At 38.7% G+C, this 21,625-nt stretch overlaps 1 protein-coding gene across 1 annotated transcript in view; it reads right to left on the reverse strand.

The window, feature by feature from the left end:
- Positions 1-17,124, reverse strand: part of LOC116709640 (sphingosine-1-phosphate phosphatase 1-like) — a 35,880-nt gene extending 18,756 nt beyond the window's left edge. Inside the window, exon 1 of the mRNA XM_032548294.1 lies at positions 16,405-17,124. Coding sequence (XP_032404185.1) covers positions 16,405-17,124 — 720 coding nt within the window. The remainder of the gene's footprint in view (positions 1-16,404) is intronic.
- Between the last annotated feature and the right edge of the window lie 4,501 nt (positions 17,125-21,625).

Below are 21,625 nucleotides of genomic sequence, written 5' to 3' on the forward strand. Positions count from 1 at the left end.
CTTCAGAGCAAAGTCATGCGACAGGATTTTCTGAGGCTGTCTGAGGCTCTCTCCCATGTATTTGAATAGAATTTCAGATCTGGGCACAACATTTCTTTCTCTCATCACTGTAAATGTTCTGAGTGAGGTACAGATATGAATCTCGGGACTATCGCAGAAGACACATAGGCCTGTCATACGCTCCAAACGCTTTTCGAATATGTATTACGGTTCCCGAACAGGAAGGATTTGTTTCCAATGCTTCTTTTCAGTAAAATGTGTTTGCTCAAACACACAATTGTGTGTTTGACAGCTCAGAGCTCAGAGCTCACACCCTGCTGAGACCATTATTTGCCATAGCAACGGATCTCAAGAGGCTATTGGCTGCTGGTTTGGACTACAGATACGCATCATTGTAGTTCTATCTATAGTGGAACCCTCAGTTGAAACAGATCAGGACTGAACTGGCCTTTAGAACTATTTGCTGCTATGGGCTGTATATAACTGATTTAACTCAGGAACTGTTACACATGGTATTAGTTTGGAACTTTAAAATTAAGCATAATAATAATTTCAAAATAAAAGCCTTGAATATTTTTACATCAGGTAATTGCTGTTTTTGGCTTTATTTGACTTTTTCATCCAAAGCACTGTTACACATGGTATTAGTTTGGCCCTTTGAAATGAAGCTTAACAAAAATTTCAAAATAAAAGCTTTGAATATTTTTACATCATGTAATTGCTCTTTTTGGCTTTATATGACTTTTTCATCCAAAGCACTGTTACACATGGGATTAGTTCGGAACTTTAAAATGGAGCATAATAATAATTTCAAAATAAAAGCCTTGAATATTTTTACATCAGGTAATTGCGCTTTTTGGCTTTATGTGACTTTTTTATCCAAAGCACTGTTACACAATGGAATAGTTTGGCCCTCTGAAATGAAGCATACTGAAAATTTCAAAATAAAAGCCTTGAATATTTTTACGTCATGTAATTGCTCTTTTTGGCCGTATATGACTTTTTCATCCAAAGCACTGTTACACATGGGATTTGTTAGGAACTTTAAAATGGAGCATAATAATAATTTCAAAATAAAAGCCTTGAATATTTTTACGTCATGCAATTGCTCTTTTTGGCCGTATATGACTTTTTCATCCAAAGCACTGTTACACATGGGATTAGTTCGGAACTTTAAAATGGAGCATAATAATAATTTCAAAATAAAAGCCTTGCATATTTTTACATCAGGTAATTGCGCTTTTTGGCTTTATGTGACTTTTTTATCCAAAGCACTGTTACACATGGGATTCGTTCAGAACTTTAAAATGGAGCATACTGAAAATTTCAAAATAAAAGCCTTGAGAATTCTTACATGAGATTATTGCTGTTTTGAGCACTATATAACTGATTTTATCCAATGACTGTTATTCATGGGATTAGGTTGGCCCTTTGAAATGAAGTTTAACAAAACTTCCAAAATAAAAGCCTTGACAAAAATTTTAAATCGTACCGAATGGTGCACGTCCGCCTTGCTTAACGTTCTTGCGGTTCTCCGCGTGCCATTGATTATGTTGCGGCGTCCTTTAGCGTCGACGCCGATTTGTGGCGTGACGACGCCGGGCCCGAGCCCGACGGGCGCGCCTCGGCAGGCCCCGGCTAAATTTCTTCCGAAATTTTCTAGTTGGGGCCTGCCATGCAAAGCAATGGCAGGAACCTATTACTCTACACCCAACAAGCGTCTCTTTATTGGGGCCTGCCATGCAAAGCAATGGCAGGAACCTATTACTCTACACCCAACAAGCGTCTCTTTATTATAATTCTTTATTTTTCTTCCGTCACCGTTAATGCGGCTCATACCGCTGGGTGCACACCTACAAATGAGGTATCAAAACGTGCAGAAAATTCACGCCATTGGAGCTATTATTTTTGGTGGGATTTGGGGTTAACGTGGCGACATAATTCGCAAAAAACTACGAAAAAAACCCCATTATAAGTCAATGGGAAAAATCCTGGAAATACCCTATTTTTGAGGATTTTCTGTGTCGTCACAAATTCACCTAGAAATGCCATTCAAATTTCATTTTGTAGATACGTCTGTGATCTCTTCGAAAGTGAAGACGGCTCGTCGATACCAGTTACGGTTTGTCCACAATTTGCCTCTAAGCGACCCAAAGTTTCTCATTTTTCCGAAAATTACAGTGCTTCTCTGGCTGATTAGAGTGAGAGATGAAGACAACTTTTTCAACCCAAATCATTTTTGAAATCGCCATCACGCCCACAAATATCGCACGATTAGTATCAAAATCGGTCCTGACATTGATACGCCTGTCTGCTCCGGTAAAATGTTTTCGAAATTTATCTAGACCGTACGGTTTTCTGTCACGGTGCTTCAGAGCAAAGTCATGCGACAGGATTTTCTGAGGCTGTCTGAGGCTCTCTCCCATGTATTTGAATAGAATTTCAGATCTGGGCACAACATTTCTTTCTCTCATCACTGTAAATGTTCTGAGTGAGGTACAGATATGAATCTCGGGACTATCGCAGAAGACACATAGGCCTGTCATACGCTCCAAACGCTTTTCGAATATGTATTACGGTTCCCGAACAGGAAGGATTTGTTTCCAATGCTTTTTGTCAGTAAAACGTGTTTGCTCAAACACACAATTGTGTGTTTGACAGCTCAGAGCTCTGAGCTCACACCCTGCTGAGACCATTATTTGCCATAGCAACGGATCTCAAGAGGCTATTGGCTGCTGGTTTGGACTACAGATACGCATCATTGTAGTTCTATCTATAGTGGAACCCTCAGTTGAAACAGATCAGGACTGAACTGGCCTTTAGAACTATTTGCTGCTATGGGCTGTATATAACTGATTTAACTCAGGAACTGTTACACATGGTATTAGTTTGGAACTTTAAAATTAAGCATAATAATAATTTCAAAATAAAAGCCTTGAATATTTTTACATCAGGTAATTGCTGTTTTTGGCTTTATTTGACTTTTTCATCCAAAGCACTGTTACACATGGTATTAGTTTGGCCCTTTGAAATGAAGCTTAACAAAAATTTCAAAATAAAAGCTTTGAATATTTTTACATCATGTAATTGCTCTTTTTGGCTTTATATGACTTTTTCATCCAAAGCACTGTTACACATGGGATTAGTTCGGAACTTTAAAATGGAGCATAATAATAATTTCAAAATAAAAGCCTTGAATATTTTTACATCAGGTAATTGCGCTTTTTGGCTTTATGTGACTTTTTTATCCAAAGCACTGTTACACAATGGAATAGTTTGGCCCTCTGAAATGAAGCATACTGAAAATTTCAAAATAAAAGCCTTGAATATTTTTACGTCATGTAATTGCTCTTTTTGGCCGTATATGACTTTTTCATCCAAAGCACTGTTACACATGGGATTTGTTAGGAACTTTAAAATGGAGCATAATAATAATTTCAAAATAAAAGCCTTGAATATTTTTACGTCATGTAATTGCTCTTTTTGGCCGTATATGACTTTTTCATCCAAAGCACTGTTACACATGGGATTAGTTCGGAACTTTAAAATGGAGCATAATAATAATTTCAAAATAAAAGCCTTGCATATTTTTACATCAGGTAATTGCGCTTTTTGGCTTTATGTGACTTTTTTATCCAAAGCACTGTTACACATGGGATTCGTTCAGAACTTTAAAATGGAGCATACTGAAAATTTCAAAATAAAAGCCTTGAGAATTCTTACATGAGATTATTGCTGTTTTGAGCACTATATAACTGATTTTATCCAATGACTGTTATTCATGGGATTAGGTTGGCCCTTTGAAATGAAGTTTAACAAAACTTCCAAAATAAAAGCCTTGACAAAAATTTTAAATCGTACCGAATGGTGCACGTCCGCCTTGCTTAACGTTCTTGCGGTTCTCCGCGTGCCATTGATTATGTTGCGGCGTCCTTTAGCGTCGACGCCGATTTGTGGCGTGACGACGCCGGGCCCGAGCCCGACGGGCGCGCCTTGGCAGGCCCCGGCTAAATTTCTTCCGAAATTTTCTAGTTATAATTCTTTATTTTTCTTCCGTCACCGTTAATGCGGCTCATACCGCTGGGTGCACACCTACAAATGAGGTATCAAAACGTGCAGAAAATTCACGCCATTGGAGCTATTATTTTTGGTGGGATTTGGGGTTAACGTGGCGACATAATTCGCAAAAAACTACGAAAAAAACCCCATTATAAGTCAATGGGAAAAATCCTGGAAATACCCTATTTTTGAGGATTTTCTGTGTCGTCACAAATTCACCTAGAAATGCCATTCAAATTTCATTTTGTAGATACGTCTGTGATCTCTTCGAAAGTGAAGACGGCTCGTCGATACCAGTTACGGTTTGTCCACAATTTGCCTCTAAGCGACCCAAAGTTTCTCATTTTTCCGAAAATTACAGTGCTTCTCTCGCTGATTAGAGTGAGAGATGAAGACAACTTTTTCAACCCAAATCATTTTTGAAATCGCCATCACGCCCACAAATATCGCACGATTAGTATCAAAATCGGTCCTGACATTGATACGCCTGTCTGCTCCGGTAAAATGTTTTCGAAATTTATCTAGACCGTACGGTTTTCTGTCACGGTGCTTCAGAGCAAAGTCATGCGACAGGATTTTCTGAGGCTGTCTGAGGCTCTCTCCCATGTATTTGAATAGAATTTCAGATCTGGGCACAACATTTCTTTCTCTCATCACTGTAAATGTTCTGAGTGAGGTACAGATATGAATCTCGGGACTATCGCAGAAGACACATAGGCCTGTCATACGCTCCAAACGCTTTTCGAATATGTATTACGGTTCCCGAACAGGAAGGATTTGTTTCCAATGCTTCTTTTCAGTAAAATGTGTTTGCTCAAACACACAATTGTGTGTTTGACAGCTCAGAGCTCAGAGCTCACACCCTGCTGAGACCATTATTTGCCATAGCAACGGATCTCAAGAGGCTATTGGCTGCTGGTTTGGACTACAGATACGCATCATTGTAGTTCTATCTATCCTCAGTTGAAACAGATCAGGACTGAGAACTGGCCTTTAGAACTATTTGCTGCTATGGGCTGTATATAACTGATTTAACTCAGTAACTGTTACACATGGTATTAGTTTGGAACTTTAAAATTAAGCATAATAATAATTTCAAAATAAAAGCCTTGAATATTTTTACATCAGGTAATTGCTGTTTTTGGCTTTATTTGACTTTTTCATCCAAAGCACTGTTACACATGGTATTAGTTTGGCCCTTTGAAATGAAGCTTAACAAAAATTTCAAAATAAAAGCTTTGAATATTTTTACATCATGTAATTGCTCTTTTTGGCTTTATATGACTTTTTCATCCAAAGCACTGTTACACATGGGATTAGTTCGGAACTTTAAAATGGAGCATAATAATAATTTCAAAATAAAAGCCTTGAATATTTTTACATCAGGTAATTGCGCTTTTTGGCTTTATGTGACTTTTTTATCCAAAGCACTGTTACACAATGGAATAGTTTGGCCCTCTGAAATGAAGCATACTGAAAATTTCAAAATAAAAGCCTTGAATATTTTTACGTCATGTAATTGCTCTTTTTGGCCGTATATGACTTTTTCATCCAAAGCACTGTTACACATGGGATTAGTTCGGAACTTTAAAATGGAGCATAATAATAATTTCAAAATAAAAGCCTTGCATATTTTTACATCAGGTAATTGCGCTTTTTGGCTTTATGTGACTTTTTTATCCAAAGCACTGTTACACATGGGATTCGTTCAGAACTTTAAAATGGAGCATACTGAAAATTTCAAAATAAAAGCCTTGAGAATTCTTACATGAGATTATTGCTGTTTTGAGCACTATATAACTGATTTTATCCAATGACTGTTATTCATGGGATTAGGTTGGCCCTTTGAAATGAAGTTTAACAAAACTTCCAAAATAAAAGCCTTGACAAAAATTTTAAATCGTACCGAATGGTGCACGTCCGCCTTGCTTAACGTTCTTGCGGTTCTCCGCGTGCCATTGATTATGTTGCGGCGTCCTTTAGCGTCGACGCCGATTTGTGGCGTGACGACGCCGGGCCCGAGCCCGACGGGCGCGCCTTGGCAGGCCCCGGCTAAATTTCTTCCGAAATTTTCTAGTTGGGGCCTGCCATGCAAAGCAATGGCAGGAACCTATTACTATTGTCGGAGAGAAGCGTCTCTTTAATCTTTATTTTTCTTCCGTAACCGTTAATGCGGCTCGTACCGCTGGGTGCACACCTACAAATGAGGTATCAAAACGTGCAGAAAATTCACGCCATTGGAGCTATTACTTCTGGTGGGATTTGGGCTTAACGTGGCGACATAATTCGCAAAAAACTACGAAAAAAACCCCATTATAACTCAATGGGAAAAATCCTAGAAATACCCTATTTTTGAGGATTTGCTGTGTCGTCACAAATTCACCTAGAAATGCCATTCAAATTTCATTTTGTAGATACGTCTGTGATCTCTTCGAAAGTGAAGACGGCTCGTCGATACCAGTTACGGTTTGTCCACAATTTGCCTCTAAGCGACCCAAACTTTCTCATTTTTGCTCAAATTACAGTGACAGCCGATCTCGGTTCAGATCTGGGCACAACATTTCTTTCTCTCATCGCTGTAAATGCTCTGAGTGAGGTACAGATATGAATCTCGGGACTATCGCAGAAGACATATTGAACTGTCATACGCTTAAAACGCTTTTCGAATATGTATTACGGTTCCCGAACAAGAAGGATTTGTTTCCAATGCTTTTTGTCAGTAAAACGTGTTTGCTCAAACACACAATTGTGTGTTTGAGAGCTCAGAGCTCAGAGCTCACACCCTGCTGAGACCATTATTTGCCATAGCAACGGATCTGAAGAGGCTATTGGCTGCTGGTTTGGACTACAAATACGCATCGCTGTAGTTCTATCTATAGTGGACCGCTCAGTTGAAACAGAGGTTGACTGAACTGGCCTTTACAACTAATTGCTGCTATGGGCTGTATATAACTGATTTAACTCAGTAACTGTTACACATGGGATTAGTTTTGAACTTTAAAATTAAGCATTTTGAAAATTTCACAATAAAAGCCCTGAATATTTTTACATGACGTAATTGCTCTTTTTTGGCTTTATGTGACTTTTTCATCCAAAGCACTGTTACACGTGGTATTAGTTTGGCCCTCTGAAATGAAGCATACTGAACATTTCAAAATAAAAGCCTTGAATATTTTTACATCAACTACTTGCTTTTTCAGCATTATATAACTGATTTAACTCAGTAACTGTTACACATGGGATTAGTTTGGCCCTTTGAAATGAAGCTTAACAAAAATTTCAAAATAAAAGCCTTGAATATTTTTACATCAGAAAATTGCTCTTTTGAGCTGTATATAACTGATTTAACCCAGCAATTGTTACACATGGGATTAGTGTGGCAATTTAAAATTAAGCTTGATGAAAATTTCAAAATAAAAGCCTTGAATATTTTTACATCAGGTCATTGCTCTTTTTGGCTTTATTTGACTTTTTCATCCAAAGCACTGTTACACATGGTATTAGTTTGGCCCTTTGAAATGAAGCATACTGAAAATTTCAAAATAAAAGCCTTGAATATTTTTACATGACGTAATTGCTCTTTTTGGCTTTATTTGACTTTTTCATCCAAAGCACTGTTACACATGGTATTAGTTTGGCCCTTTGAAATGAAGCATACTGAAAATTTCAAAATAAAAGCCTTGAATATTTTTACATGACGTAATTGCTCTTTTTGGCTTTATTTGACTTTTTCATCCAAAGCACTGTTACACATGGTATTAGTTTGGCCCTTTGAAATGAAGCATACTGAAAATTTCAAAATAAAAGCCTTGAATATTTTTACATGACGTAATTGCTCTTTTTGGCTTTATTTGACTTTTTCATCCAAAGCACTGTTACACATGGTATTAGTTTGGCCCTTTGAAATGAAGCATACTGAAAATTTCAAAATAAAAGCCTTGAATATTTTTACATGACGTAACTGCTCTTTTTGGCTTTATTTGACGTTTTCATCCAAAGCACTGATAAACATAGGATTAGTTTGGCGCTTTGAAATGAAGCTTAACAAACATTTCAAAATAAAAGCCTTGAATATTTTTACATCAGCTACTTGTGTTTTGAGCATTATATAACTATTTTAACCCAATGACTGTTACGCATGGGATTAGTTTGGCCCTTTGAAATGAAGTTTAACAAAACTTCCAAAATAAAAGCCTTGACAACATTTTAAATCATACTGAATGGTGCACGTCCGCCTCGCTTAACGTTCTTGCGGTTCTCCGCGTGCCACTGATTACGTCGCGGCGTTCTTTAGCGTCGACGCCGATTTGTGGTGTGACGACGCCGGGCCCGAGCCCGACGGGCGCGCCTTGGCAGGCCCCGGCTAAATTTCTTCCGAAATTTTCTAGTTATAATTCTTTATTTTTCTTCCGTCACCGTTAATGCGGCTCATACCGCTGGGTGCACACCTACAAATGAGGTATCAAAACGTGCAGAAAATTCACGCCATTGGAGCTATTATTTTTGGTGGGATTTGGGGTTAACGTGGCGACATAATTCGCAAAAAACTACGAAAAAAACCCCATTATAAGTCAATGGGAAAAATCCTGGAAATACCCTATTTTTGAGGATTTTCTGTGTCGTCACAAATTCACCTAGAAATGCCATTCAAATTTCATTTTGTAGATACGTCTGTGATCTCTTCGAAAGTGAAGACGGCTCGTCGATACCAGTTACGGTTTGTCCACAATTTGCCTCTAAGCGACCCAAAGTTTCTCATTTTTGCTCAAATTACAGTGAGAGCCGATCTCGGTTCAGATCTGGGCACAACATTTCTTTCTCTCATCGCTGTAAATGCTCTGAGTGAGGTACAGATATGAATCTCGGGACTATCGCAGAAGACACATTGAACTGTCATACGCTCCAAACGCTTTTCGAATATGTATTACGGTACCCGAACAGGAAGGATTTGGTTCCAATGCTTTTTGTCAGTAAAACGTGTTTGCTCAAACACACAATTGTGTGTTTGACAGCTCAGAGCTCAGAGCTCACACCCTGCTGAGACCATTATTTGCCATAGCAACGGATCTCAAGAGGCTATTGGCTGCTGGTTTGGACTACAAATACGCATCATTGTAGTTCTATCTATCCTCAGTTGAAACAGATCAGGACTGAGAACTGGCCTTTAGAACTAATTGCTGCTATGGGCTGTATATAACTGATTTAACTCAGTAACTGTTACACATGGGATTAGTTTGGAACTTTAAAATTAAGCATATTGAAAATTTCAAAATAAAAGCCCTGAATATTTTTACATGACGTAATTGCTCTTTTTGGCTTTATTTGACTTTTCCATCCAAAGCACTGTTACACATGGGATTAGTTTGGAACTTTAAAATTAAGCATACTGAAAATTTCAAAATAAAAGCCTTGAATATTTTACATGACGTAATTGCTCTTTTTGGCCGTATATGACTTTTTCATCCAAAGCAATGTTACACATGGGATTAGTTCGGAACTTTAAAATGGAGCATAATAATAATTTCAAAATAAAAGCCTTGAATATTTTTACATCAGGTAATTGCGCTTTTTGGCTTTATGTGACTTTTTTATCCAAAGCACTGTTACACAATGGAATAGTTTGGCCCTCTGAAATGAATCATACTGAAAATTTCAAAATAAAAGCCTTGAATATTTTTACATCATGTAATTGCTCTTTTTGGCCGTATATGACTTTTTCATCCAAAGCACTGTTACACATGGGATTACTTCGGAACTTTAAAATGGAGCATAATAATAATTTCAAAATAAAAGCCTTGAATATTTTTACATGACGTAATTGCTCTGTTTTGCCTTTATTTGACTTTTTCATCCAAAGCACTGTTACACATGGGATTACTTCGGAACTTTCAAATGGAGCATAATAATAATTTCAAAATAAAAGCCTTGAATATTTTTACATCAGGTAATTGCGCTTTTTGGCTTTATGTGACTTTTTTATCCAAAGAACTGTTACACAATGGAATAGTTTGGCCCTCTGAAGTGAATCATACTGAAAATTTCAAAATAAAAGCCTTGAATATTTTTACATCATGTAATTGCTCTTTTTGGCCGTATATGACTTTTTCATCCAAAGCACTGTTACACATGGGATTACTTCGGAACTTTAAAATGGAGCATAATAATAATTTCAAAATAAAAGCCTTGAATATTTTTACATGACGTAATTGCTCTGTTTTGCCTTTATTTGACTTTTTCATCCAAAGCACTCTTACACGTGGTATTAGTTCAGAACTTTAAAATGAAGCATACTGAAAATTTCAAAATAAAAGCCTTGAATATTTTTACATCAGCTACTTGTGTTTTGAGCATTATATAACTATTTTAACCCAAGGACTATTACGCATGGGATTAGTTTGGCCCTTTGAAATGAAGTTTAACAAAACTTCCAAAATAAAAGCCTTCACAACATTTTAAATCGTACCGAATTGTGCACGTCCGCCTCGCTTAACGTTCTTGCGGTTCTCCGCGTGCCACTGATTACGTCGCGGCGTTCTTTAGCGTCGACGCCAACTTGTGGCGCGACGACGCCGTGCCCGAGCCCGACGGGCGCGCCTTGGCAGGCCCCGGCTAAATTTCTTCCGAAATTTTCTAGTAGGTTCCTGCCATTGCTTTGCATGGCAGGCCCCAATGAAGGAAACATAATGGATATTTACAGATTAAGGAAAGCATCATTTATTTATCTTCAGAATACAAAATTAAAAAATAGAATTTGATAGATGTAAAGTAACGTTGCTACACACTCATGTACAGTAGGTGGCGGAAGGCACCTTAAAGTTGCTTGCAATCCGCCATAATAGAAAAGAAGAAGAAAAAGAAGACTATGACACTCCAGCATCTCCACCATTGGCAAGACTAGAGAGCTGTCTAAGGATGTCAGGGACAAAACTGTTGACCTACACAAGGCTGGAATTACTACAAAGTCATAAGTTAGAAGCTGGATGAGAAGGTCACACCTTTGGGGCAATTATTTGGAAAAGAAAGAAGTACAACATGGTGATGACCCAAAACATACAGCCAAGGAAACAAAGACGTGGCTCCAGAAAAAGCATATCCAGGTGATGAAATGGCCTCACCAGTCTCCTGACCACAATCCCATTGAAAATCTATAGAGAGAGCTGAAGCTTCGTGTTTCCAAACGCATGCCTAAAAACCTCAAGGATTATGAGATGATCTGCAGAGAGGAGTGGGCCAAAATTTGTCCTAAAGTGTGTGCACACCTTATAAAAAAACTACAAGAAGCGTCTGACTACTGTGCTGGCCAACAAGGGTTTTGCCACCAAATACTAAATTATGTTTCATTGGGGGGTCAAAATACTTATTTCTTTCAATAAAATGCATTTTTTCCCTCATTTTATGCAATTTTCTCAGTTTTTGTTTCGATATCATATGTGTCACTGTTAAAATAAAGCTGGCATAAAATCATAAGATGTTTTCTTGTATAAAACTTTTTAAAGTCACCCTATATTTACATTTGTCATAATATTATTTGTTTGAGGAAGAAAAAGGTTTTTGTTTTATCTAAAAGGAACTCATTGTGTTTTTCTGACATTAATGGAAAAATAAAAACTATAATATGCATTCGATGCATTTCTTTAGAACAACTGAATAGGGTAGTTATACTTTTTTCATGTGATTGTGTGATGCAAGAATTTCATACTGACTGACTGGGTGTTAGGAAGAACTCATAACAGTGGTTGGCTTAAATGTTTTACTAATGCATTGCGTAAAGATTTCAGTGTCTAAATTATGAGACATTGTGAATGTTTACTGTGCCGAAACAATAAAACAAAAGAAACACGAAATAGAGTAAACAGGCTGTTACAGTAGGTATGCCAGTAAACCTTACATGAAAACGATCAAACACTAAATGTTGACTTGTGTAGCATTGGCTGTTAGGCTGTTAGGACTGCTCTTCTAGTATCTTTCTGCATGGAGTTAGGGGGAAAAAATTTAGTATCCTTGTGCAGTTATAAAGTTCAAAGTACATTTAACAGTTTTATGGTCTTTGGTTGTTGAAATGCCTCCGCTGTACTTTCACTGCCTTCTGCTTTCATCAGACAATGTGTTTCATAGACACTCAAAAAGCTTGATGTGTTTGATGGTGAATATGGTTTTGAGATTTTGAGTTTCAATTAAAATTCCTTCAGTCAAGTCACTGCTTTTGATCAGAGTATGCTATTTTTAATTACTCTGCAGTATTTTATGTTGTAATGTTGCCCTTACTGTACAATATGTTATTCTCAATTCTGTTTTTATTAGTGGTGAGACTCAATTAAAATGTTTCAGTTAATTGCAGGGTCTGTAATTAATTGACCGCAATTGCAAACATCTTTGATAAAATAATTAAGAAATGTGGACTGTGGACGCTAACATTAGCATTTGGGACATCTTTGCTGCTACATGTCTAGAATGGAGGCGCTATTTTAAGCTACAATGGCTTTGCTGACTGGCTAACTCCTTATAGCACAACTTGAACACAATAGATTTTTCCAGCATGTCATCAGATTGTTTTTGAAGCATATATGAGCCCCCAGTGGGCCAAGGGAAGCAGCTTTGTTGTTGCTAGCAGTTGTCACTTACATGCTCCTACCCCACTAGGGACACAGTGGTAGAAGTTCTCCCTGCAATCGGCGGGTTGTTAGCTTGATCTCCGCTCCTGTGCATGGCAGCCTCACTTCTGTCAGACTGCCCAGGTCAAAATTCCATCCAGGAGCTTTCCACCATCAGTGTGTGAATGGGTAAGTGAATGGCTGAATGTAGAATGCTGTTCAAAACTGATTTTAGGCAGCATCATGGATAATTTCAGGTGTGACTGATGTAAACAGTTAAAAAGTGTGTCGGCGTGCAGCAGCCCAACATGTGTGACACACACGATCAGGTCCGCGCAGCGGGAAGATTCCCCTTGAGGATGTTAATCAAACCTTAAATGAAAAAAACCCCAAAAACTTAAAAGGCTGTTGCAGAGTTCATCCCAGCACCCCAGATTGTGGATCAGAAACCGTTGGGAGTCTGGCATCCAGGTAAACGCCACCCGGTGAGCGAGGACACCACAGAGGGGGGAAAACTAAGCTCTGTGAGATTCTGAACTATTTCATTTTGGCTGTTTTTTGTGGTACCACTATTTTTTCTTATCTTCTTGTGGGCATTTTGCCATTTGAATTTTTCATTTTGGATTGAAACTTAAAGCCAGCAGCTGGGAAATATTTATAGGAAATTTCTTTGAGCATATGGGATTCTACTATGGACTTCATTCTGATTTAAATTAATTGCATTTTGGGACATTTTTTGCTGACATAAACAGAGTTATTTAAAACCTAAGCTGATATTATTTTGAGAGAATTCTGCTACTGCTCAGCTGTTTATTTTGCAGTATAATCATTTATCCTTACTATCATTATTATGGATCTGTGAATAAAGTTATTGTTGATAACACGAACAATTTCCTTAAGTATTTATTTGTCAACAAATTAAGAGTGATTATCAAACTTGGTAATCTGATTCCTGGAACAGAACCTCCTTGTAATGTAAGTTCCGCTTTAAGTCAAGCTGAATGTCACAAGTTTATATTTCTAATAAATCACCAAACAACTGTTTGTGCTTTCAATGGCCAACTGTCAGTTAAATGAGCATTGTAAAACTCTAAACTGTCTGATTAACTTCTAATGTATCCTGCACTCAAATGTCCTCACAAAAAGTTCAGCCTCTCAGCTGCATCCTGATTAAATACCCATCACTTCCTGAGAGAAAACATTCCCTATTGAAAACATTCAAAACATTAATGGGCAAATATTTAAAGGAGCTAGTTTTTTTTTTTTACCTTTTCTTTTCCCCAAATAATCCAATTGAGATTTAAAATGTATTTTACAAGGGAAACATGGTCAAGAAGACAGAGGTGAAACCGACAACACAAAACAGACTGGTTGAAACAACTGGTCCTCTAAAAGCACTACAGTCATTAGCAGCTTCCAGTAGCAGAGCACACCCCTCATATTTTGTAAATATGGTATAAGTGGTTGTCTGAGTCTGGACAGTGACCTGTCCTTCTCACCTTTTTCTTTGGTCTTGATTGTCCCTCCCTAAAGTGTGGGGCTACTCTGCTTTACAACACTGCTGTGCTGCAATTATGGTTCTGTAAATGTTACTTTTTTCTACATTTCCTTGTTTAATTAGTTTTGAAGTTATTTTCCAATATTCCATTTCATTTTGTTGTAGTTCATTCATGAAACTGATTTGATTACCATTTTATCATAAAACCATCCATCCATCCATTTTCTTATACCCTTGTCCCTAGTGAGCTCCGGAGGGCTGTTGGTGCCTATCTCCAGTGAGACATTTCCAGCGAGAGGTGCGGACACCCTGGACAGGTCGCCAGTCCATCGCAGGACAAGATAGACAGGACAAACAACCATGCACACACACCTAAGGAGAATTTAGAGAGACCAATCAACCTGACAGTCATGTTTTTGGACTGTGGGAGGAAGCCGGAGTACCTGGAGAGAACCCACGCATGCACAGGGAGAACATGCAAACTCCATGCAGAAAGACCCCGGACTGGAAATTGAACCTTCTTTCTGCAAGGCAACAGTGCTACCAACTGTGCCCATCATTAAAGGTATATATTCAATTTTGGAGTTTTTTAGTAGCTAGATTGTAAAGTGTTTGTCCTCTTCCTGATTTTCTATTTTTTGCATGTTTGTCACACTTCAGTGATTCAGAACATCAAACCAATTTTAATATTAGTCAAACAGCACAAGTAACACAAAATGCAGTTTTTAAATGAAGGTGTTTATCAATAAAGGAAAAAAATATCTAGACCTACATGGCCCTGCATTCAAGAGTGAGTTGTCCTGTAATAACTTCAACAACTACATGCTCCAAAACACACAAAGTAGGCTTGGAACCGACCTCACTTAGCACTGATAACAGACCTAATCAAGCTTCTGTTATCTTGTTACTATGTGTCATGTTTTGGCTGATTTTACAGCAATGAATCTAAAGAAGCCTCTGACTGAAGACTGTTGCTGTATGACATTCTAATGACCAACATGACATGCTAACAGCTCAGTTTCTGGGCAGCAGAGATGATATTCTACAGTAACATGTCCTGGATCACACCATCAGTTATTTCTACCTCTGATAATCCACTTCCTTTGCTTTTGCTGCTTCTCTTTAAGACTCTGTCAGACCACATGGTCAGAATGCAAACAAAGAGATGATGGCATTGGGGATTTGATCCTTTCTCATCATGTTTGATGGAAGACATGGTTTGAACTTCCTCCTCCTCTCTGCCTCCATGAATCGTCCTTTTCAACTCCTCTATGATTGGGGTCATAGTTCAATTATTATTAGGTGCTAATTATGTGCTCCTTATTGTGAAAACACATTGATGCCACAGTTATGCATCATAACTGTTTGAAAATAAAAAAGTAAGAGCAAATGTCCTTCCAGCTGGAGAGCATTCAAATTCAGAGGGAACAAGTATCTAATCATGCAACGCCTCAACCCAAAACGTGAAGAACAAAAGTCTACAAAAAAAAAAACTCTCTCGGTTTGTGCAATAATATCTACAGCCTATCATTCTTGATATTTCCCAAAACGAAAATGAGTTTGACGTCCTGCTCTGTGATATAAACTGTTCTGCTACCTTTTGTTTAGGCAATGGTAGATGGACCGTAAAGGGCTGCTCTGGTCAAAACTCTTTTTCTGTGGACAATAACAAACTACAAAGCACTAAAACGCACTTAAATACACAGAAATCTGACTCTATTCAGTGTTATTTAACCCAAAGAGCATAAAATAACAAAGTTTTTTATGATTTTAAGATTTTATTGTTTAAACATAAAAGATGTAATTGAATCACGTATCTCCATACAATAAGCTAACACAAATCCTCAACATAATAATTAAACTAAAATGATGAGTAAACCACCACATGTAGATTTAAATGCGCATTGGCCTGTGAGCCAAAGCGCAGAAAATGCATGTAAATTGGAAGGGACACTTTTGTCCTCCCTGAAAAAGAAAACTGTATAACAGAATCATATTTTAAATCTATTTTAATCATTTCTGTTCAGCTGTGACCCTGTGAGTAGATTATCATCGTTATTTACTCTGTGGCTCAATACTTATAAAGCTGACTGGCGAGGCCCCAATTCAACTGTACTTATGGCCTCAAACGACATTGAGCCGGCCCTGCTAATGCAACTTCCTTTGTAAATAATATTTCTGGCCAGGAGGAAATGGTTCCTAACCACTTCTTCACATTTTCAACAGTGCAGTAGCCTGGTGTGTGTTAGTGATTACCTCCCAGCGGCCATGGGTCATGAAGAACAGGGAGAAGGGGATGGCTGTCCCTGACATGGCGTGGGTGGACGGCATGCTGTACTCAGAGTTGTAAAACATTTCCACTTTCACCACAGGTGGGGAAGCGGGTCGGGGCCAGCCGATCACATCCTTCGTGCACTGTCCCACGTACATGACCCAGACCCACACCATGATCAACCGTCTGCTCACGAAAGCGTCCACATTCCACATGATGAAGGGAAAGAAGGTGATGTAAAACAATTCGTTTCCCAACTCTGTCCCGAAGGTGAACAAGTAAAACAAGAAGCGGTTCTCGATGACAAACTCCTGCCCCGCTTCGCCCGTCAGAGAGTTTCTGCGGAGGGGTTTAAGAGTGCTGCCCCGCACAGCGACACTTTCTCCGCCTGGGGACAGAGCAGCCCCGTTCGGGGGAGAGTCTTCCATGTCATGCTTGCGTTTTCTAGGCTCAGTCACATCTGCGATCCTCCTCGGAACTCCCATACTGGTCAACTGTTCATCTCCTGTTTCCCCGGCTGTGTGATGATGGAGAGCCCCGTTGTTGCGAGAACGAGCCTTATTTACTGACCTGCAGCCATCAGAGGTCGAACTATCGGCAGGAACAGGTTCTGAAAGAGTGCCCCGTATCCCGCAAACAAGCTGAAAGCGGGCGACAAGGTGAGGGTCTTGGAGGTAGCGAAGGTACTCCATAACTCTCACCATGTTGAGCTGGCTCTATTCGCGGAGGTGCAGAAGGGAACATGGACTTGTGTACTTCCTCTGAGCGGTGGGTGTTAGCTCCCAGGCTGCCGTCTGCTGGCTAGGGCAGCTATCTGAGGTGAAGCGCGAACCATGAGAAGAGCTGAGAAAATTGGGACGATGACCCGTAAAACATGTACAACACAGTGCAGGAGACAGTGGCCTGTTCGGTCACAGTAGAAACACAAAGACAGACGGGAGATTCAGGGAAACACACTTTCTCCATTGCGTTCAAGTACTGTTGGAAATCTTGCTTGTTTTGTCATGTTCATATTTGGTTGATAAATAATTCACAATAGAACTGTACTGTCATAAACTAGCGCAGGAATAATATTATATTTGAACTAATTGTTGATCAGGTTCCTTATGTTGCAAACATTATTCGTTGGAGATTTTGTCTTGTCTCTCAGAGCACCTGACTGTAGCCAGTGTAACCCACACACAACATTAAATGCAACATGAGTGTCCTTACCGTACGTCTGTGTCAACGCCATGTTGAGAGTGTCATATTGACACCCATAATATGTGATGATTTTCAGATGCATTTCAGTTGAAATAATTTAATATTATTTGTTAAGATGACGATTTAAAGATTTATGAGACTGAATGTCCATGTTCCTTTTTCTCTCTCAGCTGTGGGTCATTCCTGAAATTAGCTTCAAGCAAGGACTGTTGCTTGACTAAACTCAAATTGTCCCCGGCTCATTCCTCGGTTTATCCTTTTATCCTGAACTATCTCTGTAGATATGCTATAAGCTTGTTCTTTGTTTCCTGCTATTAACCATGTACTTTTCATTAACATAGAAAGTACTTCTACATCAGCTCTTCTGTTTTTTGTTTTGTTTTGGGTTTTTTGTCTTCTCAAACCTTGTCAGTAACCTCGTCAGGTGACCGCTCTTACTAAGCCAGGTTCTGCTCCAGGATTCTTCCTGTCAAAGGGGAGTTTTCCCTCTCCACTGTTGCTACATGCTTGCTCACTATGAGGAATTGCTGTAAAGTCAATGACACAACACAAGTGATTCTCTACTGTGGCTACATGCTTATCCAGGAGGATCCTGCAAATCAATGACTCGATGCAATCTGCAGAGTTTCCTTAGACAGAAGACATCTCAACTAATTTGAATAATGAATGACTCTAATGCACTGTATGATAATTAGAATTTATTGGAATATACCCATGATTCAATTCAAACAGCTTTTTTTGTGAAGTGCCTTAAGACAATATTGAAATGAATTCAATTAACCACAATTTAAGCTTGTAATAAATCAGTATAATAACTTTGACTATCTCAAAATCTAAAATATATTTAAACTAGATGGAATTATTCTAAACTACAACGATTCTTTAAAATAAGTGTATGTGAAACTTTTATTTTATTTGTGAAAATAAATGTTTTAAGAGATATGAAATTGACATTCAGGTATACCATAAATGCTTCACATGAAAAAGTAGTTTTGATAAATAATTTAGTCCATTTGTGAACAGTACAAGTATCTCAGATTATGAATTATGTGATTCTGATTCTATCAGGTTCTGCACAAACAATGCCACCAGCCCAATATCTGAAAAGGTGCGGTGCTGATCACAACAGCGCCGCACCTTTAGGTGGAAGACTGCAAAGTGAGGCGAATGACGGTAAGCATCAACCCAAAGAAGGCAGAGTGATCAAAGACTGTAGATGAGGTGGGGGGGAGCTAACCCCCGGTCCGCAGCAAAATTGCGAAGGGCTGACCGGTCCGCGCGACTAAAAAGGTTGAGGACCACTGGTTTAGGGGGGCATGGTATTGACTGTACACCATTCTGACATCTGCTCAACCTTGTCTAACTATTTCACTCTCCTTGCTTGAGATCCAGCCACCATTATCTCACATACAAACTTTGCTGGATGGAGACATGGTTGTATGTGTAGAGAAGCAGGTTAATCAGAAGACCCTGTCTTCCTGGTATTGAGTCTAATAAGTGGAGGTGTTGACTCAGCTAGACTTTGTGTGAGTGATTTAACAGGACGTAATGCATCATTCCTGGTGATGAGGTCCCAGATCTGCTCATTCGTACACCAGTCATTGTGAAAGTCCACAAAGATAAGTCTGGTTAGGGCTAACCCCCTCGTTTTTCGCGGCGGTTACGTTCCAAAAAGAACCCGTGATAAGCGAACTCTGCGAAGTAGGAACCTTTATTTTTTTTACAATTATTATACAATGAAATACTCCATAATACATTGAAACCAAAGAACAAAACCTCTTTACAGGCCCAAACATTTGTTTAACAACTAAAAAGTACTGTATAAACTTTTTTTTTTTTTTTTTTTACAAATAACTACTGTACTGTAAAATAATAATTTTAATATGAACTGAAAGCGGATTCCCGTGCCCGAATCAGATCAGCGCCGCCCCACCGAGACCTGAGTCACTGGATTAGAACAGGAGAAAATAAAAAATGATTATGAAAAAAAACAAAACAAAGTACAGTAGGACAAATAGTGACTCACGTGTATTTCACTGCTTTTTTGACTGAGCCGCTACATCCTGACTCCGCTCTGTAGCAGTTTTTTTTCTTTTTCTTCTTTTAAAGCCCGCGGTGCAGGTGTGTTTTTTCGAGAGAAGAACATAGTTATTGGTAGCTGTTGTTGCTCTTTTTTCTTCTGGGCAAAAAGATTCTTATAAACCGACATGCCACCATCGATTATGTTAAATTTGGCAAGCTGTTTTACGTACATGTACATATTAAACCGCAACGTTGTTGACACACAGGTAGAGAAGAAGCGGAGAGACTGTTTAGCCAATCGGAATGCAGAACACAATGCGCGATGCAAATCCGCGAAGCAGCGAGACCGTGAAAGGTGAACCGCGATATAGTGAGGGTTCCCTGTACTCCGATGTTGTTTTGTTACTCATTCTACTGCAAGTTGGCTCAATTTTGACGCGCAAGACGTAACCGGTAAAATCCGGTTTTAGGATTTTCAAAATAAAAGATCCGGAAGTAGTTCATTATTTCTTGCGCGGCCCAGTACCAATTGGTCCGCGGACCGGTACCGATCCGCGGCCCGGTGGTTGGGGACCACTGCCCTAAACCACAAGAATAAATTAGCTCATTATTGACTAAAATAAAATTGATATCCTACCATTAGTCACTGGCTGGGCCCATGTGGAGAGGGAACCAGTGTTCAGGTTACTGGGCCTCAAGCTGGAGAGTAACCTGAAATGAAGTTCCAACGCCAAGGAGCTGCTGAAGAAGGCAATGCAGCAGAGAATGGATTTTTTCAGGATCCTCAGGAAGCACTTTCTTCCACAAAACCTGCTACTTGTTTTCTATCACTGTTCCATTAAGAATGTGATCATTTACTGCTTACATGCTTTCCTCTTTTTCAGAGAGGAAAGGGCTTCATTGGGTCACCAAGATGGCGAAAAAATTAATTGGCTGCACCCTCATCCCAGAACAAATGTCCACCTCCCAATAAAAAACATTGGGCAGACAGGACTTATCATGGACATTGCCTCTTCCAACTGTTGGTATCAGATAAAAGATGCAGAGCAAAGAAAGAAGGACAAACCATTTAGGAACCATCTTTTTGTCCGAGCTTCTTGGCCTTAAAATCACAATGAAACTTCTTTAAATCCTCAATGTGCAATGGAGATCCAATGAGTGTAAGATTAATTCATCTTTGTTTTGTTAATTATTCTTCACATTGAGGAATAATTACATGTATGTCTCATATTGAGCCGACTGCACTATGTTTTTTTTTATTTCTTTGTTCCTTTGTAAAAAGTGACTAAAAATAAAGGTTTGATTTTTGTTGTGCAGGAATTTGCTCAACATTTTGTGAAATACCCCTTTACTCTGGATATTATTTGGATGCTACCTACTGCGTTCTGTTGGTCAGTCTCAGTATGGAAAACAAGAAAATAAAGACTTGTTTCAAACATGACATGAAAATTGAAATGACTGCTTAACTGATGATCAGATACATCTACTCTCTTTTAACCTGGATTATGAATCTGGCATTTGTTCAATTATACGCTGTCTGACCTGTAGATGTTTCCTGAGCCTAATATGTTTTGTCAAAACTCACAAAAAGAACAGGTTTCGGTAACATCATCATCCCAGTAGAATCTGTGACACACCACCCTGCAGCGTGGATACCAGCATGCATCAGGCATGTCAGCCTGTGTATAGACCTGCAGAGTTGTGGAAATACAACCCCAATTCCAACGAGGTTGGGATCTTGTGTAAAACACAAGTAAAAACAAAATATGATGATTTGCAAATCCTTTTCAACCTGTATTCAATTGAATTCATTACAAAGACAAGACATGTAATTTTCAGATGGAAAAATGTTCTTGTTTTTTTTTTTCACATGTTCACCCATTTAGAATTTGATTCCTGCAACACGTTTAAAAAATGCTGAGACAGGGCCAACAAAAGATTGTTTGTTTTAGCAAATTATTTTTGTCTAACTTGTGTTAG

The sequence above is a fragment of the Xiphophorus hellerii genome, chromosome 19 (genome assembly GCF_003331165.1).
Source record: "Xiphophorus hellerii strain 12219 chromosome 19, Xiphophorus_hellerii-4.1, whole genome shotgun sequence".
NCBI lineage: Eukaryota > Metazoa > Chordata > Actinopteri > Cyprinodontiformes > Poeciliidae > Xiphophorus > Xiphophorus hellerii.